General features: G+C 49.8%; 11 protein-coding genes across 11 annotated transcripts; 5 read left to right on the forward strand and 6 right to left on the reverse strand.

Moving 5' to 3' along the window:
- Positions 1 to 496: 496 nt before the first annotated feature.
- PHATRDRAFT_31469 (predicted protein) lies at positions 497 to 937 on the forward strand (the record flags this gene model as incomplete). The annotated part of the gene is made up of 1 exon (XM_002176497.1): positions 497 to 937. One exon carries the CDS (start codon positions 497 to 499, stop codon positions 935 to 937), a length of 441 nt encoding a protein of 146 aa, XP_002176533.1.
- Positions 938 to 1,520: 583 nt separating this feature from the next.
- Positions 1,521 to 3,036, reverse strand: PHATRDRAFT_50645 (predicted protein). The gene is made up of 2 exons (XM_002176995.1): positions 2,827 to 3,036; positions 1,521 to 2,572 (listed from the first exon to the last, which is right to left on the reverse strand). Exons 1-2 carry the CDS (start codon positions 2,907 to 2,909, stop codon positions 1,657 to 1,659), a joined length of 999 nt encoding a protein of 332 aa, XP_002177031.1. The 5' UTR covers positions 2,910 to 3,036; the 3' UTR covers positions 1,521 to 1,656.
- Positions 3,037 to 3,722: 686 nt separating this feature from the next.
- PHATRDRAFT_42473 (predicted protein) lies at positions 3,723 to 4,825 on the reverse strand (the record flags this gene model as incomplete). Its single annotated transcript, XM_002176996.1, has 1 exon — positions 3,723 to 4,825. The coding sequence occupies one exon, from the start codon at positions 4,823 to 4,825 to the stop codon at positions 3,767 to 3,769; it is 1,059 nt and encodes a 352-aa protein (XP_002177032.1). The 3' UTR covers positions 3,723 to 3,766.
- A 518-nt stretch (positions 4,826 to 5,343) lies between these two features.
- On the reverse strand, positions 5,344 to 6,822 carry PHATRDRAFT_42474 (predicted protein; the record flags this gene model as incomplete). Its single annotated transcript, XM_002176997.1, has 2 exons — positions 6,311 to 6,822; positions 5,344 to 6,174 (listed from the first exon to the last, which is right to left on the reverse strand). Exons 1-2 carry the CDS (start codon positions 6,686 to 6,688, stop codon positions 5,344 to 5,346), a joined length of 1,209 nt encoding a protein of 402 aa, XP_002177033.1. The 5' UTR covers positions 6,689 to 6,822.
- Positions 6,823 to 7,661: 839 nt separating this feature from the next.
- PHATRDRAFT_17198 (predicted protein) lies at positions 7,662 to 11,413 on the forward strand. The gene is made up of 3 exons (XM_002176498.1): positions 7,662 to 7,884; positions 7,974 to 9,340; positions 9,543 to 11,413. The coding sequence occupies exons 1-3, from the start codon at positions 7,743 to 7,745 to the stop codon at positions 11,190 to 11,192; spliced, it is 3,159 nt and encodes a 1,052-aa protein (XP_002176534.1). The 5' UTR covers positions 7,662 to 7,742; the 3' UTR covers positions 11,193 to 11,413.
- Positions 11,329 to 14,100, reverse strand: PHATRDRAFT_31474 (predicted protein; the record flags this gene model as incomplete). Its single annotated transcript, XM_002176998.1, has 1 exon — positions 11,329 to 14,100. One exon carries the CDS (start codon positions 14,098 to 14,100, stop codon positions 11,329 to 11,331), a length of 2,772 nt encoding a protein of 923 aa, XP_002177034.1.
- Positions 14,101 to 14,709: 609 nt separating this feature from the next.
- On the forward strand, positions 14,710 to 15,873 carry PHATRDRAFT_42477 (predicted protein). Its single transcript, XM_002176499.1, has one exon. It carries the CDS (start codon positions 14,768 to 14,770, stop codon positions 15,764 to 15,766), a length of 999 nt encoding a protein of 332 aa, XP_002176535.1. The 5' UTR covers positions 14,710 to 14,767; the 3' UTR covers positions 15,767 to 15,873.
- Positions 15,874 to 16,286: 413 nt separating this feature from the next.
- Positions 16,287 to 18,830, forward strand: PHATRDRAFT_42478 (predicted protein; the record flags this gene model as incomplete). Its single annotated transcript, XM_002176500.1, has 1 exon — positions 16,287 to 18,830. The coding sequence occupies exon 1, from the start codon at positions 16,401 to 16,403 to the stop codon at positions 18,828 to 18,830; it is 2,430 nt and encodes an 809-aa protein (XP_002176536.1). The 5' UTR covers positions 16,287 to 16,400.
- Positions 18,831 to 18,851: 21 nt separating this feature from the next.
- PHATRDRAFT_42479 (predicted protein) lies at positions 18,852 to 20,207 on the reverse strand. Its single transcript, XM_002176999.1, has one exon. The coding sequence runs from the start codon at positions 20,112 to 20,114 to the stop codon at positions 18,939 to 18,941; it is 1,176 nt and encodes a 391-aa protein (XP_002177035.1). The 5' UTR covers positions 20,115 to 20,207; the 3' UTR covers positions 18,852 to 18,938.
- A 466-nt stretch (positions 20,208 to 20,673) lies between these two features.
- Positions 20,674 to 22,935, forward strand: PHATRDRAFT_42481 (predicted protein). The gene is made up of 3 exons (XM_002176501.1): positions 20,674 to 21,473; positions 21,741 to 21,830; positions 21,962 to 22,935. The coding sequence occupies exons 1-3, from the start codon at positions 21,379 to 21,381 to the stop codon at positions 22,773 to 22,775; spliced, it is 999 nt and encodes a 332-aa protein (XP_002176537.1). The 5' UTR covers positions 20,674 to 21,378; the 3' UTR covers positions 22,776 to 22,935.
- On the reverse strand, positions 22,912 to 25,368 carry PGP_1 (2-phosphoglycolate phosphatase; the record flags this gene model as incomplete). The annotated part of the gene is made up of 2 exons (XM_002177000.1): positions 23,055 to 23,614; positions 23,900 to 24,890. Coding segments are annotated over 2 exons (1,551 nt in total), but the record flags the coding sequence as incomplete, so codon positions are not given.
- Positions 25,369 to 25,887: the final 519 nt, after the last annotated feature.

Here is a 25,887-nt window from a genome sequence, read left to right on the forward strand (position 1 = left end):
GCGATCGCTTGTATATTGCAGCGATGTCAGCCAGATACCTTGATGTTCATTTCCAAGAAGGTCTTGACGGATTAAGTGTAAGAGTCACGATTGTACTATTCCTTAGATTATGAACCTGCCACCCGTTTTCATTAATTATCGAGTACCGAAGGATACCCACGACTCTTTCTATTCTTACAATGATAGATACCATAGGACATCTCACACAAAAGCAAATATTGCGTCTGTCTTTCACTCCCCAAATCAATTTTTACAATGGCAGTTGAAAATATTGAAACTCGCCGACGATGAATAGGTTCCGATGGCAAAACAGTTGCACATTTTGCGAAAAGGGGACAACGGAGAGTAGCTCTCTAGTTCTAGTTTACCCCCACTACCCGGATGATTACTGAAAACACAAACTTAGACCTGCTTAGCACGCCCGAGCGCGGCACAACTGTTCGGTAAGTAGCTGGTCGGCCTTACTTTGCGTCGTAGGTCGGAATTCGTGTTCACAATGTTGACTTCTGCATTCACCTCATTTCCGGGAAGAGCTTCGTCGATCCTACAAAAAAACGCGAAGGTTTACGGGCCAAAGCATGCCTTGGACATTGAGAAAAGCTCTAGCTGCTGGAATTCGGATGGCACACAAGAAAACTGTCAATGGTTTGTCGTGGACTTTAACCGACCCGTCGAGCCCTACCAGGTGAATGTACAATTCCAAGCCGGTTTTAGCGTCGAAACGTGCACTGTCGCCTTAAAGACGTCCGAGAATGACGCATGGGAACCTGTCGACGAACTGGAGTTTCACGATGTGCACGAAATACAAACAAAAAACCTGAGAGAAATGAAACCGTGCACTGCTCTCAAACTGACACTCGAAGACTTCACCGACTTTTACGGCCGGGTAACAATTTATCGAATAGAAGTTTGGGGTAAAGAATTGGTTCAAGGGTAATGCAAATCTACCAGTGTTGCTCATAATCTCCACCCGGTCTTTATTGGAAGTCGTGGCGAAAGAATGGAAGTGCTGAATTCCAAGGTAGGACAACTTTGAGCCAGCATAGATTCCAGATACAGATTCCATCTACGTTGCTTCAACTTTTGTGTATCATCTTCCAGAGCAAGCGCGTGCATACGGAGAAGTTCATAGCAACTGGCACCGAGGACAGCAGTGCCCAGACACACCGAGATGTCGGTTCCGTTGACTATCAGAAACAAGGTAAAGAATCCAAGAGATGAATTTCGTGCAATGGACATGCACAACTTCTTCTCTCCGCTTTCCACCATGTCGAAGGTCTAGCTAGAGTCTTGCGAATAGAGTAATAAACTAAAGACTGTGAGTTGTTCGAATGTTGTTTGGTGCGCCGTGTCTCACTCAACGCATCTCGGCCAAAAATTATATAACGCGCACGAACAACTACCATGGAATTTTTATTTCTGTCCCATTAGATACGCGGATCCTAACAACGGTGTCGTCGGGGCGCTCCTGTCCTTCCGCAAGTCGCCCTTTTGACACACGCTATAATTTAAATTTGTTTCGAAATCGTTATAGTTCTTAGTAATGTAAGATTGTTAGTTTGCGTTCTGTTAACGTCGGACAACAAAGTGATTATTCCACACACATTCGTTCGGTCTGTTAATAAATGATCCTTTCTTGCCGTTTGTTTGTCGGACCTACTTGCCTGCCTGGGGCGTTCCTTGTCTTCCCTGAGTACCACCCTGGTAGGAGAACCTCTGCCTCTTTTCAGCCGGTTTCAAAATCTGGAAACTGCACATGAGCGTCTCGTCAACACTCATCATGGCACCGGCGTTATCGAATTCACCGCAGTAGTTGGGCGCCGAAAATAATGTAACGAGCTGTCGGCGGGCAAAGAATTCATACCCATCCTCCACGACTTGATGCGCGCGGCAAATCAAATCCAAATCGTGCTTGTGCAGGAATTGAGCGACAATATCTTCCCCAAAGGTAAACGAGACACCTCGATCGTTCTCGCCCCATCCATCGATTTCCTTATCCGGATCCGACCAAAGAAGATCGCAGAGCAAACCGGTATCCGGGACATCGGTAGGTCGAACAATGCGTTTCACTTGGTCCAAGCTGGTGAGTTCAGGACTTAACCCTCCGTGCATGCAAAAGATCTTTTCATCAATCACGGCAGCACAAGGAAGACAATTGAAGCAATCGGTAAAAGTCTTCCAGAGTTTAATACCGAAGCGTCGTTTACACTCATCATAGAAACCGTAGATTCGATTAATAGAGGCGCATTCGTGGTTTCCACGGAGGACAAAAAAATTCTCGGGGTACTTGATCTTGTATGCCAACAGCAGGCAGATCGTTTCCAGACTCTGCTTTCCACGATCCACATAATCTCCGAGAAAGACGTAGTTGGACTCTGGGGGGAACCCACCGTATTCGAAAAGGCGAAGCAGATCGTAGTACTGCCCGTGTACGTCACCACAAATCTTGATCGGTGCTTCCAATTCCAAGAGCATCGGTTGTCCGATGAGAAGATCGCGGCTCCGGAGGCACAACATCTTGATCTCTGCTTCGGAAAGATCTACTTGCTTTCCAGGCCGAGCACCACGAACGCTGTGAAAGCCGAAAGAAAATTAAAATATGAGAGACAGTGTTCATCGCACTTTAAACTGTGAATTGAATAATGGTTGCGAAAAACACAGGCAGGGACTGGCTGTGATCGCCGCTAAAGTCAACGACATCGCAGGAGTGCGCGCACGTAGAGGACTCGTAGGAGCAGCGGAATACAAATCGTAAACACTTCAAGGAAATCTATCTTGATCACAACGACAGCTCTCATATGAAAATAACATAAGAAGTGCGCGTACCTCAGTAACTTGTCGATGATAACATCAACAGGATCGCTTAGTAAAGCTCCGCCATTAGCATCTCCTGCGGCATCATCAGCCATTGTTTGCTACCTCGAAAGCCAAAAAGTATTGCTTGCTTGCTTAGGACTTATAAGCTATGTCCCGTGATACAGAGGTTTGAAATAGTACGTCGAGAAGCAGGAGTTCGCTTCCGTCGGTAGGGAAGCGAGACGGAGAGTGTTGCGTAACGTGGCTGTTGTCGGTTTCCTCGGCTGTAGCGGCGGCCGACAACGAGGGTCTTTGTCTCGGTTTGCTACGGTCATCCGCCCGTTTTGGGCTTCCTTGGGGTTTAGCGGTGCCTGCGGCGGTCCCAAGTTGGTGTGAGCACAGCGCCAAATCCGAAAACCCAGCTGTCCATCCCGTCCCGTATGCGTGGTGTTGTAATAGCGCGGGGCAGCGGTTCACGCGGCAACTCTTAAATGCAAAGTAAATCGAGGCTACTGACGTCCCTACGTGGAAAACACGTGCGTCCTCGTTTATGTTAGACAGCACGATTTGCTGTAGTTTTCGTCACGCACCGTGGATAGATCCAAAAAAGAGGTTATGAGTCAAATGATGACATGCGACAATCTAACTCGTATCGGCTACGACATCGTGCACTGGCCTCGAGAAAAAATTGATCCTTTATGAATAGCTTGAACTGTAAATGGTATTATATTTCCACTCTCTCCTTTAAGCTCCCGCTTTGAAAAGACTTCTTCGCGGAGGGCTGCCTCATAGTCTGACTGTGAATGCATTGCGAAGGAAGTCCGTCGAGAGAATCTTTTTATACAGCTGTTATGGCTCTGCAGGTCTTCACAAGAAAAGCTTCCATTGTTAATTTAGTTGATACACTGCAGCTCGTCCAAGGACGACCCCCAGCTACTGGGTATTGAATTTGTTGTATTGTTTTCAGCCTTCAATCCAATTCATCGAACCCGGATGCCGGTATGTTCATTGAGTCCATCGATTCTTGCAGAAATGCTTCGTGCTCTCGACTGGGCGGCGGCTGAGGTTGTGGTTCGGCATGTCGTCCAGAGCCGTGCGGCGGCGCCATCCATTCGGGAATGTCGCCCGATGGTTCTCCCCTGTTTGAATTAGATGCAGGTGTACCGGTCGCACGTTCTTGGGCTGCCCGTTTGGCTTCTTTACGCGCTGCTCTTCGTGTCGCGCGTTCCTGAGATGTTTCGTTGGCCCGTTCTGCTTTTCGTTGGGATTTTTGCGCCTGGGACATGGCCCGACCCGTCCATCGTTCAACTTGGTTGTTGGCATACCGTAGTATCCAACTGATTGCCATCGGTCCGACGTTGATGCCGTAGCTCGCCAACGATGTGCGACTAATGTCGCCGCCCATCAATTGGGCTGGCCGAATGGGAATACTCGGAACCGGAAAAAGATATTTCGATCTCGTTACCCAAGACAATAAAATGGAGCCGGAAAGCCAAATTTGCAAAACATCAATTGCAAGCATGACTAGCACTAGAAACATCCCCGTATAGGTTCGAAGTTCCCAACATCGGACAGCCTCCAGCTTCTTGCGGTCGGTGTAGACTACTAAATTTACATGAGCCACTTCGTAGGCATGTTGCAACAATGGCCAGCACATAGCAATGAAGATTGCGATGACGGCCACTAGTACACTTTGCTTGAACAGCGCTCGTTTCATGTCGGCTTCTGCTGTCAGTCGGAGCTTTTCTTCTTCAAACGCCAAAGCTTGGATTAATTCCTTCTTGTCCAGCATCCGAGATAGCTCATCGGCTGAAAAACCGTGATTTCGTGCCAATCGTCGTTTGATGTCTCGAACTCGCATTTCTGTTACTTCTTCGTAAGTCAATAAGCTGGCCGCGGCCGAAAAGTCGATGCTGCCACCGGTCACGTCTGACCATTCCCAAGCTTGTACCGAGACGAAAAGAATGCCGAGCAACAACGCAATTGCGTACACGAACCTCCGTAGTGTCGTCCTCTGGATTCTTCTCATTTTCTTCTGTAAAATTTCAATGAAGAGGGAACGATTTGCTCTTCTGGACACTTCAACGTTTTCATCTGTCAATCATTGTCAGTTCAGTTCATCGCTCCTCAAAAGTTGAAATGTCAGAAAAGTGAAAACAGGTCCGTCCGAGATTGTCAGTGAGTATAAGCACAAGTGCCGAACTCCGACAGGAAAAATTTGTTAGCTGTAATGGAATGTAAGCTGCTAACTATGAGTGAGGCATTCCTACCCGAAATCAATTTTTATTCGATAGCAGCATGCGGATTCTAGCTAGATGATGTAGTGGACAAAGCATTCTGCACGAGCTTGCGTAATTTCCTCAATTTGTATTAACATAGGGCATGCCTCGCATTTTTTCAAGTGTTGTTACAAGGTCAAGATTCGCAAGCGCGAATGAAACTCAACCATCTCTATAGAAAGTGACTCCAAAGGCAAAGATACCACTGGAATGTAAATGAACGAATTTAACAAGTATACTTGACAATGGAACCGTTTTCACAAGAAATTCACAAACCGTTGCTACCCTCTTGCAACATTCCGTACGCCATGGAGTATACCGAAATTGTAATAGCAGCGGAGGGAATACCGCGGCCGTAGGCCACTTGCCATCCCCGAAAGAGTTGCTGCACGAGTCCTTGGTAACCACTTTGGCGATAGACGCGTTGCAGAGACTCAGACGCCGACACAGATTCTGTCAAGTCGGAACTTTGAATCCATGTTTTGAGCGTATCCAGCGGCAGAATGGAAACCCAAAAAGCGAGACCTGCCATACCCCCCGACAATACCGTCACTGGGAACGATGGAACTTCGTTACGGGGTGTGAGTTGCTTTTGTGTCCACGCCATGGTGTAAAAGAAACATCCACATCCAACCGCATCCCGCGTGACCGCCATGCCTGCACCCCTCCACAAAGACGTGGCCCCGTGTGTTTGGACGGCATGCCGCACCACATCCCAACTGCCCGAGGCCAAGCGCGCCACCGTTCGACCGGCGGCGAGTTTCGAGTGCTGCGCAATCAGCTGGTTGCGAACGAACTCGACGGGTGTGACGAACAAAAATGCGTTCACGGCACCTCCGACGGAACCGGCCACAAATCTATCCGTCATGGTCAACGTGGCGTTTTGCAAAACTCCCTGTTTGTGATTTTCCAATGTTTTCCATTCGAGAATGGCACGTTGTGTGACGTTGTTGACGGCAAAGACGGTTCCCTTGTACACGGCTTGAGCGGCGAGTGGCATAGTGAGGCCGGTGTAAAGCGCACGTACCCCACCATTCTGCAAGGTATGGCGAAATGTTTGCAGTGGACCGTGATGTGTGTTACTGTGCAAAGAACTGGACTGCATTTTGGTACGAATAACCTGTTGTCGCGTTGAACGAAGAAAATAAGAAATGTATCCTGGACAGTGAGCAACGTTTGCTGAAGGTCGCCACCGGAGAGAGGAAACTGGTTCCATCATCGCATTCGAAACGTACCTCCAAGGGATACATGGCAAAGGTGGACGTCATACCGGAAATACTGCCCGCGAGTAGTGAATTCCGTACCACGTGTGGGTCCGATGGTTGCGTCGAGGATGAGACGGTCGAGCGGGGGCGTTTAGACGACACCATGGTCCGACGGTGTGCCGAAACGGGAGACAAAGTTGCCTTCCACAAAGGCGTGACACTCGTGGAGACGTGCGACGCAACTTTGTCCGCGACGGTTTTACTTAGGGTAACCTTGTTGTTGACGTATGTGGTACGGCCGTTGGTCCAGTATTCCAGGTCGTGGTGCAAGTGATCTACGAGAAGAGCGTTATACGAGTCCAGCTTATTGTGCGAGAGCTGTCTACGAATGTACCGGTGCGATTCCATGTGATCCAGAAGAAAAAGGGTCTGGGTTAGTTAATTACAGAAAGGTATTGAACTCACAAACTCCTCTCTCTAGAGAATGTTGTCGAATTCGAACCAGGAGTCGAATGAATACCGAAGTGGTTCCAACATTTTCGTTGGCGCACACGAATGACGATCGCATCCAGAGACACGCTTTTTCGGTGGGTGGGTGGGTCCCGACGCAGTTTGCGTACACGGTACGAAAGAACAACCACGGGAAATTCGTTCTTGAGGAGTTCTTGGTTCCGCGAATTTGTGAGCTGCTCGTTGGCAATCTGGGTGACGTGAGCGAGCCACTTTCGGGAAACGGGGGAAGAATTGTAAATTCTCACGACGACAACGATACATATATAATTGTATACGACACAAACGCGGAAATATCCACGGAGCGACAATTCCGTGTCGCATCAAGTATATGGAGGCTAAGTGAACCGACCGCAGTTTGTCAAAACACCACTCCCAATATCAATCACGAATCAATATAGGCGACACGACGAATGGACAGTGCAACCGAAAGTGGGTGCACCGGAAAGCCCGAGGAACCGTTGTGCGGGTGCATTCACCGGTGCCGGGACCATGAAGGCTTTGTAGTTGGCACAGCACTCTCTCTCTCTCTCTCTCTACTAGACAAAACAGCACCGACGATTACATCCAAGTACACGTACCTTTCTTCCGCTCAATGGAAATTCTTCGAACCCGACAGTGAACCACACGGTTGGTGAAATTGGGAAGAAAACGAAACGAATCCAGTTTCACGTCTGGAATTCGTCTCGGAATGGGTTATGGTCCCCCATCACTGACGTCCGTTCGCGACCGAAGGATCCCACACGGTATCCTGTCGATGTGCCGAGGTCACAGTCAGTCAGTCAGTCAGTCATCCAAGCGTACCATGGCTCCAGAGTTCGATTCTCGGCCGGTGAGTCTGTTGATCGATACACACATACAATTGCTGCAAGAAATCAAGCCAAACCGCTTCCCTTGTCGGTGCCTGTTGTGAGTGTCTAGTATCCGAGACGTTGACACACTCACACTCGCCATGCGGATCGGTTTGGTCCCGATGACGCTGTTTTCTTTGCTCGCGTCGTCCGTTTGCCAGAACCATAGAGGAACCGTCACGGCCTTTTCGAATACTGCCCGTACCTTGACGCGTCGTTCCACCGTCGCTCGGAGTGCCAAAGGTAAGCGCGCCGGTGCTTGTTGTCACCAAAGGATCGCATCGGAAACCTTGAGAATACTCATACGGGATCCTCGCAACACATTAATATAGACGGCGGAGGCGGCGGCGCCAAGAAACCCAAGAATGCGTACGCTCCCACAATCGTCTTGCCCGAAACAGCTTTTTCCCAACGGGCCAACGCGGTCATCCGCGAGCCCGAGTTGCAAGCGCTCTGGAAAGAAACAAATTTGTACCACAAACTCTCGTCGCAAGCGAAAGAAGCCGGCGCCGAACGGTTCGTCTTGCACGATGGACCGCCCTACGCCAATGGCGATTTGCACTGCGGACACGCACTCAACAAAATTCTGAAGGATTTCATCAACCGCAAACAAATTCTCAACGGGAAACAGGTACACTACATTCCGGGTTGGGATTGCCACGGTTTGCCCATTGAACTCAAAGTCCTGCAGACCATGAAATCCAAAGAACGCGAGGCGCTTACACCGGTCACCTTGCGCGAAAAGGCGGCAGAATTCGCCAAAGAAACGGTAGAAAAACAAAGCGTGGCCTTTCAAAGATACGGAATCTTTGGCGACTTCGAGAAACCGTACTTGACCTTGCAGCCAGAGTTTGAAGCCGCACAAATTCGAGTCTTTGGAGAGATGTTCCAAAAAGGTTACATTTTTCGGGGTCGAAAACCGGTACACTGGTCGCCGTCGTCACGGACAGCTCTGGCGGAAGCCGAATTGGAGTATCCGGAAGGGCACGTATCTAAGAGTATTTATGTGGCCTTTAACGTTGATACCCCGTCGGAAGTCTTGGCGTCGTTTCATTCCACCGAAGAGCCACTCAAAGTGGCCATTTGGACCACCACACCGTGGACAATGCCGGCGAACATGGCCGTGGCCGTCAACCCAGAATTGAGCTACTCAGTCGTACAACACGAAAAGACAGGGAAACTGCTAGTTGCCACAGACTTGGCGTCAAGCTTGGCTCGCAAGTTTGATCTGCCAGAAGACGAAACCTTAGACATCCTCGCAACGTTTCCTGGAAAGGATCTCGTTGGTACCATCTACAAACACCCAATGTACGATCGAAAGTCTCCGGTACTGGCGGGTGGGGACTACATTACGACTGAATCGGGTACAGGTTTGGTACATACTGCTCCGGGTCATGGACAGGAGGATTACTTGACCGGTCTTAAGAACGGACTGGAGATTCTGAGCCCGGTGGATGATGTAGGAAAATTCACCATAGAAGCTGGCGAAAGATATGTTGGCATGCGTGTGCTCGCGGAAGGAAATTTGGCAATGATTGATGCATTGCAAGAAGCTGGCTCGCTGCTCAAAGCAGAAGATTACGGCCATAAATACCCTTACGATTGGCGAACCAAAAAGCCGACCATCTTCCGTGCGACCGACCAGTGGTTTGCCAGTGTGGCAGGTTTCCGGGACCAGGCTTTGGACGCCGTCGAAAAGGTAGGTGATGTGGTGGAACTAGCTGACAACAATTAAAGCGGATGACGAGCACATTCAACTTTTTGTCCAATTACCAATTTGGTGAATGCGGAGAGAAATGAAACCGAGCTTTTTAACCCTGACGCTTAAGGCTGCTGCTTTAGGATCATCGATCCTTTGTCGTGTTTGAAATACTGACCAATGCGTGCGTTCGTTCTATTAGGTCAAATGGGTCCCTGAGGTTGGAAAGAATCGTATTCGGTCCTTCGTCGATGGCCGTGGCGATTGGTGCATTTCTCGTCAACGGTCGTGGGGTGTCCCTATTCCCGTCTTCTACGACAAAGCAACTGGGAAAGAAGTCCTACTGAACAAAGATACTTTGGCACACGTTCAAACATTGTTTGCTGAGCACGGCAGCGACTGCTGGTGGAAGATGGATGAGAGCGAACTTCTTCCAGAGAAATTTCGTGCGGAAGCCGATAAGTGGCAGAAGGGAACCGATACAATGGATGTTTGGTTCGACTCCGGTTCGAGTTGGGCTGGTGTAGCCCAGTCACGCGACGAACTCGCATATCCGGCCGATATGTACCTGGAAGGAAGTGATCAGCACCGGGGCTGGTTTCAGAGTAGCTTGTTGACTAGTGTCGCAAACAACAATATTGCCCCGTACAAGACTGTCCTCACGCACGGGTTTGTTTTGGACGAAAAAGGTTTTAAAATGTCTAAATCTCTCGGGAATGTTGTCGATCCTTTGAAGGTTATCGAAGGAGGTAACAACAAAAAACAAGACCCAGCGTATGGGGCTGATGTGCTTCGTTTATGGGTTGCCAACAGCGACTACTCTGGTGATGTTTTGATTGGAGACAACATTATCAAGCAGACTTTCGATAGTTATCGCAAACTCCGAAACACTGCTCGCTATCTAATCGGAAACTTGGCCGATTTTGTGCCGAGCGACTCAACAGACAGCAACGCTGTAGCCTACGATGACCTTCCTTCCATGGACAAGTGGATGCTCGGGCGATTGAGCGCAGTGCTAAGAACTGTAAATGAAGCAATGGACGATTTCCAATACCAACGCGCAATTCAAGAGTTGCTTCGTTTTGCTTCAGCTGATCTCTCTAACTTCTACCTGGATGTTGCTAAGGATCGTCTCTATATCTCGGCAATGGATGATGCACGGCGACGAAGCTGTCAAACAGTTCTTTACGCGTGTTTAGAGGGGTTCACTAAGGCCATCTCGCCAATTTTACCACACATGGCGGAAGATATATGGCAAAATCTTCCCTACCAAAAATCGACGGATAGTGTCTTCGAAGGGGGCTGGCCGACAAATCTTATGTCATATGCAGAATTTGATTCTCAGACCTGGGATCTAGTCCGTTTGGTAAGAGACGATGTCAACAAGATGCTTGAGTCTGCTCGAAGTGACAAGCTTGTTGGAGCGTCCCTTGATGCGGCTGCCTACATATACGTTCCGGATTCTGAGAAGAAAGCAATCTTGGAGAAGCTTGTTGGAGATGCAAGCCTTGTCGCTCCACCAGTCAAGACCAATGGTGTGGATGAGCTTCGTACAGCTTTGATGCTGTCTCAAATCCATCTGGTTGAAAATGAAAACGATGTTAGAGAGGCCTGCGAAGACAAGTATGTGTCTTCCAGAGATACCTCGAGCGGCTGTATTGTCGGAGTGGGGAGGGCAGTTGGAACGAAATGTGCTCGTTGCTGGTTCTACGATGAGGAAGTTGGAAACCACAGTCTTACGTACGCGGACGTTTGTCAAAGATGCAATGAAGCCATTTCTAGTTGGGAAAAGAAGACTGGACAAGCTTTCGTGAAACCGGAAGAAACGGAAGCTGAGCAACCTGTTGCATAAATTGAAATCTGTAGGATACACAAATTCTTCATGTTGTTTGGTCGGAGTAAATACCAATCTACTCATGCAAACACAATGAGTTGGTTCAAAAACGTGGCTATTTTATTTTCTCTATTATACAAAAAGCAAACGGGCTTCAGTCAAATCGAGTCTCTCGATTGGGAACTGGAGCTTTGTATTCGCTAACATCAACTTGACTAAAGCGTAAATTTGCGTGCGTTTTCAGCAGACGCTGTAAGTATCGTTGTCTTTCCATGCTCGCCCAATAGGGAATTTTATCGAATTCATAGTACGGAACGCGTACTACCGTCCATCCCTGTTTTTTCAAAAGACGATATTTTAACACAGTGTGACCAAGGGCTCGCGGTACGTCGGGTTTGGACCCGTTGCTGGGCTTGCGCTGTCTCGTAAAATGATTGGGACCGTCAAACTCTACGGCAAGCTTCACCCCTTCCGTTCCATCTCGTTTGGTTTGGTGCGTCCAAACCGCGCTCTTCTTCAACACGATTGCCACGTCAATATCTTCGTCGTGCTCGTTTTTGTGTGCAATCCCCATCAAATCTAGGGCTTGACTCAGCGAACGATGCCGAGCACTGCTCAGCTTGGTGCGAGACTTTTCTAGGCTCCATTTATCTCTCAAGTAGTCTCGGAACCAGTGTGAAACGTTCGCAACCACTGGCGGCGAAGATTCTTGCAAGAGGAAATATGCTTGCCACAATTGATGTGCGTGTTCTAGTTGAATGATTCCATCTTTCTCGCAGGCGGCGGCAGCGTCCGCAAAAATGGTAGACAACAATCGAATGGCGTTAGGACTTTGATCCTCCTGGAGCACGGTCAAAGCCCAGGCAATATTAGCCTGTTCTTGTGATCCAATACCGATATTTGCCAGTGATCCAGCATCATCCATTGCCGCCACCAGTTCGTCTACAGCGGCACTTGCGAAGCACTCAAAAACTTGTCCTTCGGAAGCCTTCAGATGAAGACGCGCCTGTGCCCAAAGTAGAATACCCAATTCCCACGATTGAAAATGCGCTCGAATCGTACGGCTTCGGATTGATGTGGTACTCTCTAGTCGGTGCAAGGCTTCGGCATACGCTGCACGAAGTAGCGGAAGTTCCTCCAACCGAGCGTGCGCCAACGATAGAGCAACTTGGACAATGTCAGTACAGCTCCAATCCCTCATCGGTCCATCACTATTTGGACTGTAGTCGTCGTCATGGTTCAATTTCTGAGACGATTGAACTGCGGCGACGACATTGGTCAACCCATCGGCGAGGCGGAAGTTATCCGCTTGCAAAATGCCCAGGGACCAAATAATTTGAGCCAAATCTCGACTGAGCGCTCGCGCGCTTTTGTCGTTCGAGTTGAGCCTCCATGAGCTTTCGTTGGCAATCAACATTAATAAATCTGCGGAAGGGCCGGAGCAGGAGCGTCCGTGACTGGCAAACGCCCAGGCAACGTTGGCCAATTCACTCCATTTACAATCTTGTATTGCCGCTCCGTCCTTTGCGCACAGCGCTACGGAAATCGCATCAAAAAGTATATCCGTTGCACTCGGAGGGTCCAGATCCACGCATTCGTCGACCAGCATTTTGGAGTTCCACTGTTCAAATTTAACAAAATTGAAGCCGTCTGACGGTTCGGCTAGCGATTTGCGAGACGACTGTACACGGCCCATTTGCGGTCCTACTTTCCAACCCGGTGGACGTTTGCGTTGACGCAACACACCGTAGGCCCAACTGGCCATGCTGAGTTCTCCCGGCTTGGCTAGTAAAGCACTCGACCCGGAAGTTGACGCGGCGGTGGAGAACTCGTCCGGCGTGGCAACGTTCGCAGCCACGGAGACAGACAGCGACAATTTTTTAGCCAACATCAGTGCGAGATCATCGACGAGTTGATCCAATTGCGAATCGGGATCCTCCAAGGATGCTTTGGCCAAGTCCCACGTTTCCGCTCGTCCCACGACGGTATCGGACGAGAGTGCGGATGGATGAGCAAAATTGGGCAAGAGTGTCGCATCCCGATCGCAGTGTTTGGCAATCGCCCAAGCCACGTTGCATAATTGGCGCGTCGAGAGCGCGTCATCCTTCAGTAACTGGGACAGAACGGCCGTGACGTCGTAGAACAGAGTCCGGAAGGTATCGTTCGTTTGCTCCGTCATAGCCTTGGCGCTGAGCGTGAGGGCACAGACGACATTGGCCGCATTACACCGTTCCGGTGCACTTTGTAGTAAGGTGCGCAACGCTACGGTAGCTCGTGTCAGACCTGGACGATGGGAAGCATCCTGCACGGCTTGTTGCAGGCGTCGCTGTGTTTTGAGCGATGTGTGGTAGCCTGCCTTCCAGGGTAGGTGTACAGAGGGCTTCTTGCGGGTTGGGTTCGTACTCGTGGATCTTGCAGTCACAGCCGATACGTTGGTTGGATCCTTTGGAAACGTGTTCGGTCTCGACGACACATCGGATGGTTTGGCAATATGTTCGGTGAGTGCCTGGACAGTAGTAGACTTCCCTTTGGTATTCCGGTGTGTCTGGGCTGATACAGGATTTCTCGAATCCTTATTCCGTGGTTTTCTTGTACCGCGGGGGTCGTTTGGGAGCCTACGACCGGTCCGTGGCGCCGGGGGCGACGCTGACTCCAACGAGGGGTAGATCAGGGGATTTGCAGGACTACTGGAAGAAACAGTAGCATTGTGGACCATTCGTAGCGCTGTAGCAGCAGCGTTGTGTTTATAAGGTAGAGACATTCTCCTCCTGGTCGCATGAAAGTCTGCAAAGGCCGAGGCCACACTAGGGGTCGACCCAGACCAGCCGCAGGTCGATTGCGTGAGGCATCCGACGACGACCGCGGACGCAACGGACTGGCGACGCGATAGCCAACCCACGTTCCCTCGTTCCGTTTGCTTTCCCATTGCGAGACCGTGCAATACTTGGTTTTTCTAGTAAAGACGGAATTGTTTCTCTCAAGGAAGCGGATGCGGAACAACTGTTAGCAGTATAGTGGTGGCATCGGGGAACGATGGGATGGCCTATGTTTCTATGTTTCGGGTGTTGGTTGGATTCTCTGCAGATGACGACGAAAAGACAGAACGAACGAATACGGTATACCGGTAGTGTATTTACTGTTAGGCCCCGTACGTACCAGACCCAAGTATCCGACGGTCTGTCCATCAATCAGCCAATCTCCACGAGTTCAACTTGACGACACGGAAGATACGGAGAATCGACGTCAAGGTGAGGGACGACTGACCCGGATAGAAAGTACGACATTTTCCACAGCATTGGATTGGTTCCAATCAGACGTAGATGAATACCCTATTTGATTTGGGCCAATGAAACATGCAGAATGGGACAAGACGGATACGGAACAATCATTAGTCTTCGGGTAGTTGGGAGGTCCAGCTTGTGTTCGTCCCTGTTATTCCACACCACCCCCCAAAAAGCCATCACTGTCAACGCGACCCCTTGGGTATTGAGTTAGGTTGGATCATTCTTTTTCTATCCACAATTCGCCGCTTTGTTCACGACGCCTTCCCTTCTTTTCCTTATTATAATTCAACCGATTGATCCGTCGGCTCTATGAATCAATGCTGTCGACTACCGGGAGTGTTGTTACAACGCAGCTGGCGGTGGGTACTTGTTGCGGCGACGTTCGTCCTGTTTGTGGATCCTTTATCCGTCCAGGGATGGATTCCCAACGTCCCAATGTTCCAACGAAGAGCGGCTTTCCCGAGAACAACAATAACAACAACATCATCACCAGCTGCTGCTGCGGCTTCCATTATACGCGTATCGCTGTCACCGACTACCACCACCGGTAGTCCCGACCCATCCCAAGGATCAACCTTGCCTCCACCATCACCCTCGTTGGAAGCCTGGGAAACCTGGTGTGTGGAACGCATGGCAACCTGGTACCACCAAGCTCTCTCCATCAAGTGTCCCTTTTTCCGACGTCGGGCTTCCGATGCTCTCGATACCATGGACGAAGTCTTGCGTTTTGTTATTGCACGACACAAGTCTCTGGATGTCACCTTTGTGTTGGGACCTCCGGCCGGTTGGCGTTGTGACGGAGACGTCCAAGACAAGTGTTTACGAATGGAAACGGAGGACCTAATGACTGTCCTACAAGCGGATTGGCAGACCGACACCAACAAGGGATACTATATAACGGGACGGTTAAATACGGCAGTCTATCGGGACGACTGTCTCTTTGACGGACCGGATCCAGATATGCCTGTCCGCGGACTACGCAAGTACCTCAACGCCGCCTCGCAACTCTTTGATCCGCGCACGAGCCGGGCTACACTCCTATCATTGGAGGAAGAGAAAGAAGATGGAGTGCTAGTGACGAACGACGTCGACAAACTTCCGACCCGAATCGTAGCAAAGTGGGAAATGCGGGGTATTCTCCGGCTTCCCTGGAAGCCGTCGCTGCCAACCTGGACCGGAACCACCACCTACGTGCGAGATGCGGATGGTTTGATATACCAACACTTGGAAACATGGGACATGTCGGTTGGGGAGGCCTTTCTCAGAACCTTAGCACCGGACGTTGCGGCCCGTATATGGAAGGAGTGAGGTCCAATTTTAATCGGAGTGCCAGTGGGCGACATGATTCGCCCGAGACTTGGCTGTGTAAATCTAACGCTGTACAACTATACATAAGAGCCTGTCATTTTGCGTTGACTGTTACTCCACCCGTGTTGGACTTTGGCCGGCTAGCTCGGCTCGACTTGAACCTAGCTAGCTACCGTAGTCGGTAGCAAAGCATCGCATGCTCCTTTCGGGAAGGGGCTGCTCTCGACGGCATCGCCGATCCTGTGAGTTCAACTTTCGAAATCAGCCGTGAATCGTCTGTCTCGCCGTGCCAACCAATGGAAGGTAACCCTACTCCAGGCATGACAAACTGTTTCGATTGTTGATTCGTGACTGGTAAAAGCCAAGTCGTGTGTGGCCTTGGGATTCACTGTGACTGTCAAACCAACGGAAATCGTCAGACGATACGCCAGCCCTCTCACAGTCAACGCGCCATGCGAATTTCGGCTACCTTGTCAGTTTGAATTCGATGGGACGGTCATACCAGAAGACCCGCACCGTCTTTTTTGGAGACCAGAACACTTTCTGTCAGTATCGACACCGTAATCTCCCTCGAGCGTGTCCACTGGAGCAGTACATGGGGCGACAATAGATTGTGACTTGCTGTTCGTAGGAAATGTACAGCAGTAGGGGTTCTACGGCGCCAATCGCCCCAGTCCAGCCCAAAATTCTCGGTGAAATTCTGCTACCCGATTCAAAAGACTACAAATTGTACTGCTGGAAAGTACGGAATGGGTCTTCCGTACGAAAAGGAGAGACAGTGGCACTCGCAATCCACAGAGACGGCAGCAACGGCTTGGGCTCGTCTGAAGCGGGCGCAGTATCATCGTCTTTGCCAACATCCCAAACCCCATCTACTGCTACACAGCCAGCCTCCTCCAACAGATCGCAATATAAGCGACCGACGAAACGAAGAAAACACGTTGTACAATCACCTGATGGCGATGCCGAAACCATAATGGACGAGAAGCCTGCAGCGGATACAAAAAAGGCTTCGAATGCCACCGCCAACAACGTTGCTCCTGCCACACCGTTGACGCCTGCCCCTACTTCCGACTCAATTTCGGCGTCCGAGAAGATACCGATTCTGGCGACAGCGGATGGTTTGGTTCGCATGGGAAGATTAGAGGGAATTCATCAGCAACATGATGTTCTTATCGGTTTCATCGAGGAGTGTACCCATCCAACCGTTATAGACGGTCTTTGTGCCGTGTGTGGCAAGTCTGTAGACAAAACAAAGACACCGGGCGAAGCATCGCACTCGGAGCAATCGCCTCAGTCAGACATGTCACGGGTCACCGTTTCGGGACATACCGTCACTGTGTCGCGCGCGGAAGGTCAACGAATGGCACAACAAGATGCGGAGCGGCTACAAAAGCGAAAGAAGCTGTCGCTCGTTCTCGATCTCGATCATACTCTGGTACACGCTACAAACGATACTCGTGCCCAACAATTTTGCAAATCTCGGGACGATGTGCGAACTCTTATTCTACCAATGTTACGTCCCAATGGGGAACCGCGGCAGCCGCAACATCCCGAATGGACGCAACATTTTGTCAAGATGAGACCGCACGTGGAAGTATTCTTGAACGAAGCCCAGGACCAATACGAAATTGGTGTATATACTGCCGGAACAAGAGACTACGCCGAACAAATTTGCATTTTGCTGTGCCGGCACTTACTGGGGGTTTCGCGGGACCAGCCAGAAATGGATATGTTGCGATACCGGATTGTTAAAATGGAACAGGCACTTTTCCAGTCGACATCATGCGCGGACCCAGAGGAGCACGAACCTACTCGCGCATCCGAATCTCTTGAAGCACCACTACCAAGTGTGGATCGTTCGCACGAGAATGGTGGGACGAATACGCTATCCGACGAGGCAAAACACGGCGTGGACCCAGAGGAGTACGACCGTGCACAGGCATCCGAGCCCCTTGAAGCACCATTATCAAGTGTGGATCTTTCGCACAATAATGGTTTGACGAATACGACGTTACCCGACGAGGCAGAACACGCTGGATCTAAACGCAAACGAGTAACGTTTGGGGCTAGTCCAGATGAAGCCAAATCAGATGGCCCATCGGCAATGAATCTTGAAAAGCTCAAGACAGAGCTACGAGAAGCGCAAGCCCTGGAGGACAAGGTACTGGAACTGCGGCAGCGTTTGTTTGGGAGCCGAATAGTGTCTCGAACCGACGTTAGAGACTTGGGTCAGAATGTAAAAAGTTTGAAACGAATATTTCCTTGCGGTGGAATCATGGCGGTGGTAATGGATGATCGGGAAGATGTATGGGCCAATGCAGCAGACATTTTGACCGTTCGAAAGGGCGAACCACCCGACAATCTTTTGCTTGTACGACCTTATCATTGGAGTTCCTTTTTGGGGTTTGCGGACGTGAACAATGCTTCCGGTGCTGACCTGTCCGGAGAAAGTGAGGCGGGCGACGTCGAGACGGACGAGCAATTGTTGTGGTCACTCGATATTTTGCAGCGGGTTCACCGTCGCTTCTACGAATCGGATGGCAGCTTCCTTGGTGCTCTTACCCAGACGGTCCCCGATATCGTCAAGCAATTGCGAGCGGAAACACTGCATGGCGCGCATCTGGTATTTTCGGGAATGGTTCCGTTACACCGACAGCAACAGCAACTAGAGTCCGGCGACAAAGTAGTTCCCCGACCGACCGTGATTCGCTATGCCGAAACGCTCGGGGCCAAGGTATGGTCCAAAGTTACACCTGTGCTCACCCACGTCGTGGCGGCGAAAGATGGAACTGACAAAATTTTGGCAGCGCGAAAGCTTCCGGGATGCAGGATTGTCAAGCCAGGGTGGTTGATGGAGTGCGTGTGGAGTTTGACGAGGCGAGACGAAGGCCGGTATTTGCTGGGTGATGCATCTCCGCGATTCTCGGAACTCCGCACACCACTGTCCGAGTATTCGACCGCTAAGGAAAATTCGTCTAGTGAACTTGACGATGATTCGGAAGATGACGACTTGGCCGCCCAATTTGAAAGCGAATTAATGGAAGAAGAGGAATACGTATAATGCTGCTATAAACACCGAACATTTAAATATGTGTGTGATAAAAATTGTAAGCCATATTGGATAGTCATGTGCGTAGAAATGAATAGAGGAAGGAAATGACACCAATTCCTATAGTTCACTGTGCGCGTGATGGTGCTGATGCAGTTTATGAAAATCCGAGACCTGGAAATGATGGTGATGGGCATCCAAAGTTGGATGCTGATAATAATAATCCTCCATCGGAAAAGGAGAGCCGTGTTGATAGTGAACGTGCTTTTCATGTGTATGTCCCGAGCCGTGTTGATGATCGTGATCGTGATCTTCCAATAAGGCCACCATGTATAAGAAGGCAATACCAGTACCAAAGGCCATCAACTGCGCAAGACGAAAGGACGGAGAGACCCGTTCGTCCAGAACATCCGGTAAAATATTGGTCGCTGCTAGATAAATAAAGCCACCGGCGGTCAAATGCACCAAATTTTCCCCACCCAACCAGCTGTCCATATTGTTCTCATTTTTGCTAGTCAGATAGAGTGCCAGTACGGTCCCGACAAAAGCTGCAATGGCAGTGAGAAACTGTGCCGCTACGGCTTGTTTGTGACTGTAGCCAGCCTTTACCAAAGTACAAAAGTCACCCAGCTCGTGAGGAATTTCGTGAAAGAGCACGGACAGGGTCGCCAATCCTCCGCGGGAGGCCCAAAGCGAAGCCATGGAAAGGACGCTGTCCGCAACCGTTGATGTTGCATTTGTGGTGCCACCACTTTGATGCTGGGGATTCAGTTGTTGCAGCGTGGCAAAACTCGCTCCAATGGCGAGGCCGTCGGAAAAGTTGTGCAGCGCATCGGCCGCTAAATTCAACAGCACCGTGGAGACTTTGATATCCGTAGTGCTCAAAGAAGAATCGTCGTCGTTTTCGTCAGGAATTTGGTGGGAGGATTCTTTTTTTGAAAGGGGATTACTTTTGCTGTCTGCCTTGCCGTGGTGGTGGGAATGACTTTGATGGTGAGGTTCGTATTGCTGTTGCTCAAGTGATCGAATGAGGAGATCAGCCGCAAAGAAAACGCTGAATCCGACAAGAATCCAAGCGCCGACGTTCGGATCCGTGGCACTCGCGTGTGGCAAGACGTGCAAAAAGACATCTCCCAACAAGGCACCGGCGGCAAGCGCTTGTCCCAACTGCAGAAGGTGCGAATGAACACCGCTTCCCGCAGTGTAACGGGGAAAGGCCAAGAGAATGAGATTCGGAGCCAAACTAATTAGACCCGTACTGAGCAAAGCAGCCGCTACAGCAGTTGAAGATACCATGGTTTGTGTTGCCTTGTGGTGTCCTATATTCGGAGACGGATACGAATAGGCCTACCGGCAATGGGTCAGGAAGATGGGCCTTTTTCGAGATTCTGGGATCGATTTTCGGTCACATTGCTATGGTTGCATTTTGCTCGCGTTTGACACGGAAACGGAACTCAAAACGAACCCGAATCAGAACCAGATGTCTCGAAAACTCTCGTCACGATCGCTCCCTATTAGGTACACCATAGGAAAGAGGACCAGGATGTTGTCGGAGAGGCAGATGGAAACTTCTCCCATCTCGAACTCTCTCGGAGCCCATACGACTGGTGGAAGTACAGACAGAGACCGCAGGATAGGCTGTTTCTGGGTGAATCCGGTTACAGCCATAGCGCCTATCGGCTGGATTCACTGTCAATCAGACTCGCCGAGTTGCAGAGGAATTTTCTCAGGCACATCTGCAAAAATCCTTTCTCACTATAAATCCCAAACTCGAGGCCCAAGTTCATTCCAGTGATCGAGCGTTCACGAGGCCTATGTGTCCACGCTTGGCAGGAACTGCACGGCATACCTATTTGTTTGCAGTCTATTTATATAGTTATTCTTGTTGATATTCAATGCCATTCTCGCGCATCAGTGTCTCTAGCTCACGCTTTACAAAAAGAGCCTCTTCCATTCGACCCTCTCGTAGCTTGTCGTTCAGATCTATACGCAATCCGTCCAGTCGATCCATCAATTCCTGCTCGGCCTTGAGGACGGCCTCGTCCTGGCCAGCGACTTGGACGAAATTCAGTCGTGGAAGTTTCAACCACGGCAGCGGATCAGTTCGGGCGAGGGTACGATCCTGATCCGCCAACGGTTGGAATCCCGACTTTGAATACCCGCGTCCGTCCTTCAAAAAGGCACTCAGGCCCTGCTCGCCTCGCAGTTGCTCGTTGATCAGACCTTGTGCGGCGGCAAACAAACCCAGCGTAAGCACAATTATCAGCGGAACGAAGGGAAGATCGCCGTCCATAAGAAACCAGTCGTCGAATGGGTTTGCGCACAGCAACATTCGTTCAGAAGAGCGTTTGTATGGCCGTAGCAACCATGTACGCGGTGGTATGACATGCGGTCCCACACTGGACAATGAACGGGTTGGCAGTAACTGTCGCCCATCTTTCCCCGAAAGTCTTGTATGTGGAACCGTGTACACCAGCCAACCGTAACTTGATTGCAATAGTAAGAAAATAAAACCCAGAGCATTTAGCCTTTGCATGGTAAACTTTCCGAACTTTCCGAAATGATCTGCAAAGCTGCTTCGTCGTACGTGCACGTATTGTCCGCGCTGAGCGTTCGCGCGCAGACAGTGCCTCCTCCCAGGCACTTCTGGCTAACGTAAGCTGCCAATACAATGAAGATCAAAAATTGCGTCTAGTATTGTTCTACTGGGGACTGTCAAAATTATTTTCGTTTCACACACTTTCCAATTCCTGGACGTCGTCGAGAGAGGATCACACCAACAAAGATGACGGAAATTGTAAATTCAATTTTCATTGTATCGCCGATAGTCGGACGAGCTGCAGACAGACCTTCAGAAAAACGAGCCCAAAGAAGATACGCAAATCCCTTTTCGAACGAAATATGATTTTCACACGTCAATAGTCAAACGTTGCGTTCGCACTCAGAAGAAGGTGCTGGAACTATGGAACTGGCCAGTAAAGAGACGAAAGGGATATTGATCCTGCATCGGAGGTATGAGGGCAGTCTGCATTTGCATATCGTGGGAAAGGCAGAATTTGCTGACTGCGAACCCGTGGCTTGCATGTATTTTCCAACTTACTTCTCACTCGTACGCATGTGTTTGCTCGTTCTACGCCTCGTAGTGGTGTTAAAATCAAGACTTCACAGAAGAATAAGGATCACCCGCCGGTCCTTTTACTCTTGTCCGGATTCCCAGATACCGCCGACACCTGGGATAGATTCGCGGCTCCTTTCGAATCCAAGTACCATGTCGTCAAAATGGCATACCCGGGAATGGAGGTGCCCATCACCAAGTGGTGGGGATACTCGTTCCCAGAAGTTCAGGATGCCCTGCTGAATGTGGTGCAAGGATACCGCGACATGGGCTGCGAAAATGTCTACCTGGTGGGACATGACTGGGGAGCTATCGCGTCCATCATGTACGCCAACAGGTATCCTTCGACAATCACCAAGCTCGTTCTGGAAGATGTGGGAGTTGTCTCGTTGTCTGAAGTTACATTTTCCGAAGCGATGGTTACGCTGATCTATCAATGGTTCCTCACTTTTTTATTCCTACTGTCAAGATTTTTTCCGGGCACTTGGTGGTTTCATTTTTTGGTGAACCATTTTCCGTGGGCGACACTTGGACCTGATCCCAGCCTACGGGTACAAAAAAATCTCACCAAGGTACAACCGTGGCAGTGCCATCCCTATTGGCAGCTGGTGATGTTCGTACTTCGAGCAAGGAACTTATCCGTGCTGCGATTTCCTAAGGACGTGGCTATCCTCTTTGTGTATGGGAAACACAAGAATTGCTGTTTCCACGGTCAACGATTTCTAAACAAACTAGATCAGATCGCAACTTGTCGTCAGGTTGGCTACGATACGGGCCATTGGGTCCACGAAACGGAACACGAACGGTTTGCAGCTGATGTGCAAGCCTTTTTGGAGTCGTGAACGTCGTGGTCGGTGGTATCCAGGGCTGTGACTGCTTCATAGTTGAAAGTGTGTGACGACAAGACGAATCCCTCAACAAACTTCATGTTGTTTTTCTGTCACAGGAGCAAGAAAAGACGTGTATCATAGAAAGAGTACTGTAAATCATGTATTGTTTATTACTGTAAACGACTACCTAAGCGTGATAACCAATTTAATGTTCGCAAATAGTGCGCAAGCGTCCCTGCGGCAAAACAGCCCCTTCTTTTAAGGGGAGCTGATGCAAGTCTCGAAAGGCAGCTCCAAAAGAATTGCCTGGGCCAAAAATGCGAAGTAAAAGACTATCATCATGGCTCCCAGTGTCTTGGTCAACTTCCATCCTTGGCAGTGAACGGCAGCAATAACAAAGACCAGCATACCAATCAAGACAAAAATGGAAATCCAAATTTTGCCCGAAGCAATAACCACCGTCGAATCTTTCGAGGGCCAGGAGGTATACAAAATCCAGGGCACGGGTAGACCGACCAGAATATCGAATATATTACTGCCAATGGAGCTGGAAACAGCCATATCACCCGATCCCCTTCGCGCCACAATTACGCTCGAAAGTAAATCTGGTACAGACGTTCCGGCTGCCAAAACAGTCAAACCCATAATTACAGAGGGAATTCCGACCGTATTTCCAATGGTTTCGGCCCATGTTACCATGAGATAAGCAAAACCTCCAATCCATGCGATCGAAAGCACAAAGGACAAATAGCACCAGCGACCCCATCCCGGCCGTCGAACATCCGGGATCGTAAAAACCATTGCGAAGACGAGTGGGAAAACAATAATGTACTGTGTCCAGCTCAAAATGCCTTCGCCATAAGGAGGTTTCAGACTCTGACCGGCGCCTTCCTTGTCTTCTTCGACGGCCTTTTTTTGGCGTTCGTAGATGATCGACTTTTCGTACCACTCTTCGAACTCTTCAAAAGAAATTTCTTCACGAGATCCATGCTGGTACATTTCGTCTACTGCCGCGGTGACATCTTCGTCAGTAACGTGTGGGTCAAGTTCTTGCAGCAAAGTCTTGATTTCGTCCTTGTCCAAGGTTCCAGAGTGATCAGCGTCCATCTTGTCAAACACTTGCCGCGTTTGCGAACGAATGAGTTCGGCGGATGTTGTGTACCATTTGTTGAATTCTTCTTCACTAATAACACCGTCCTTGTTGACGTCGAGGATATCAAAAACTTCGGTCAATTCTTCCGGGCTGACGTGACAGTCCAGGGCTTCAAAGAGTCGCTTGAGTTCTTCCTTGTCCAAGTGTCCATCGCCGTTGGCGTCAATTTTCCGAAAGATGTAGTCCGCATCTCCGGCAATCTTGGCGACGATACCGACTCCGCCAGTCTCGACCCAGGTATGGGGATCCCGCAACAACTTGAGAATCCCGGCACGAAAGGTACCCTGCCAGCGAAAGCTGTGTTGACCCATTAACTGTAAATCGTTCTGGAGAGTGACCAAATGCAAAGCACTGGCCAAGGAATTGGCCGAGCCTTCCTTTTCCAATGAAGGGCGTTCAATATCGCGGGTTGCGGCCGCAGCTTCTTGCCGTTGTTCTTGCGAGGCGGTACTCTCTTCGTCGTCCGAGTCTTCCGGATATATGAGTACCTTGCCGGTGAGATAATGGTAAATGTCCGCATTGAAATACATGATTACACAGTACAAAAAGTACATGGCAAAGAGCACAATCGCTTCCCATAGTTCAATTTCTTCGGGACTGGTAACACCGACAAAAATGGATAGAACGACGAGTCCAATCGCGTAGAAGAGACTGTCACGAAAGAGAGGCCACCACGTCAACGCCAAGACTTCTTTGGAGAATATCGTGCACATGGCAATGACAAAGAGGACGTTAAAGACGGCACTACCCACAATCGTACCAAACCCAATTTCGCTCTCGGTAAATGTACCAAAAAGGGACGTAAACAACTCGGGAGCCGATCCACCCGCTGCCATGAGTGTGGCTCCCGCAACGTCCATCGAGAGATTCATACGTCGCTTCGAAGACATTTCTTCCAAGGCCGGCACAAAGAACTCGTCACAAACAATGGCGAGAGCGAGGAACATGTACAGGACTCCAATGCAGAGAAATACGGTGAGCCAGCGAGGGTCCGCCTTTTCAATATCGTCACACGACACCAATGTTTCCGCCCGACGACGTTGCGCTGGGCTCATCAAAGCGAGTTCCGCTACGCGCCGAGTATCGATCGGCGTAACGACGCCTTGGACAGCATAATCTCCTTCACTATCGTCAAAGGTGTAGTTGTAAACAGAAAACACTCCAATCAATGTAAGAAATGCCAGAGACTGACACACCGCCCGCACGTGATATTTACGGCGATACATTCCCGAGGACGTTGTAATCGCGGCATCGTCATCCTCTTGTCTCGGAGTACAGCTCGTTTGATGACGGATCGAAGAGAGCATCATCAGTTGCTCTGTGTCTTGACGTACAGCAGCTCGTGATGATGAGGTGGTGTTCTGCTGACCTCGCCAAGCAATGGGATTGACAATCAGTAAAAGTGCCGGAGCGCCGTTGTCTTCCGAGAGTAGTCTTGGGTCTCCCTCTTCACGAGGGTACCGTTGTGCCAGGCAGAGGTTTTGCCAAAAGAGGGCACGCTTACGCAGAGCAAGATAGTATCACACGCTAAAGGGAGATTATTTGAGGCAACGCCTTTTCGTTGGCTGACTCCGACTACTTGGCATACAGACTATTCCAGAGGACGTGCGAATTCCCGCCAGTCTTGGGTTGTGACCTCGTGCACTCCTCCGCGCGTAATCATCGGGAGCGGCACGACGGGAACAAGAGAGTCAAGAACGGTGCGACAACCTAGAAAGCCAAATGCAAACTTCCTAGGCAGAATTGTTCCCGGTGAAATGACCCAAGAAACGGGACAGATATGCCCAATCTACAGAAAACAAGATTGAAGCGTTATTTATATTGTCGCCCAGTGGATTTTTCTTCGTTCCACGTCATTGAAAATATATCAGTGATTCCAAACCCAAAGTGGATCACATAATTTGGAACAGGGACCGCCAACCTCTTTCTATAGTAATAATACTCGAAATCGCTCTCCAGCTTGCGAGAGCG

Source organism: Phaeodactylum tricornutum, chromosome 1 (genome assembly GCF_000150955.2).
Source record: "Phaeodactylum tricornutum CCAP 1055/1 chromosome 1, whole genome shotgun sequence".
In the NCBI taxonomy this organism is placed as follows: domain Eukaryota; phylum Bacillariophyta; class Bacillariophyceae; order Surirellales; family Neidiaceae; genus Phaeodactylum; species Phaeodactylum tricornutum.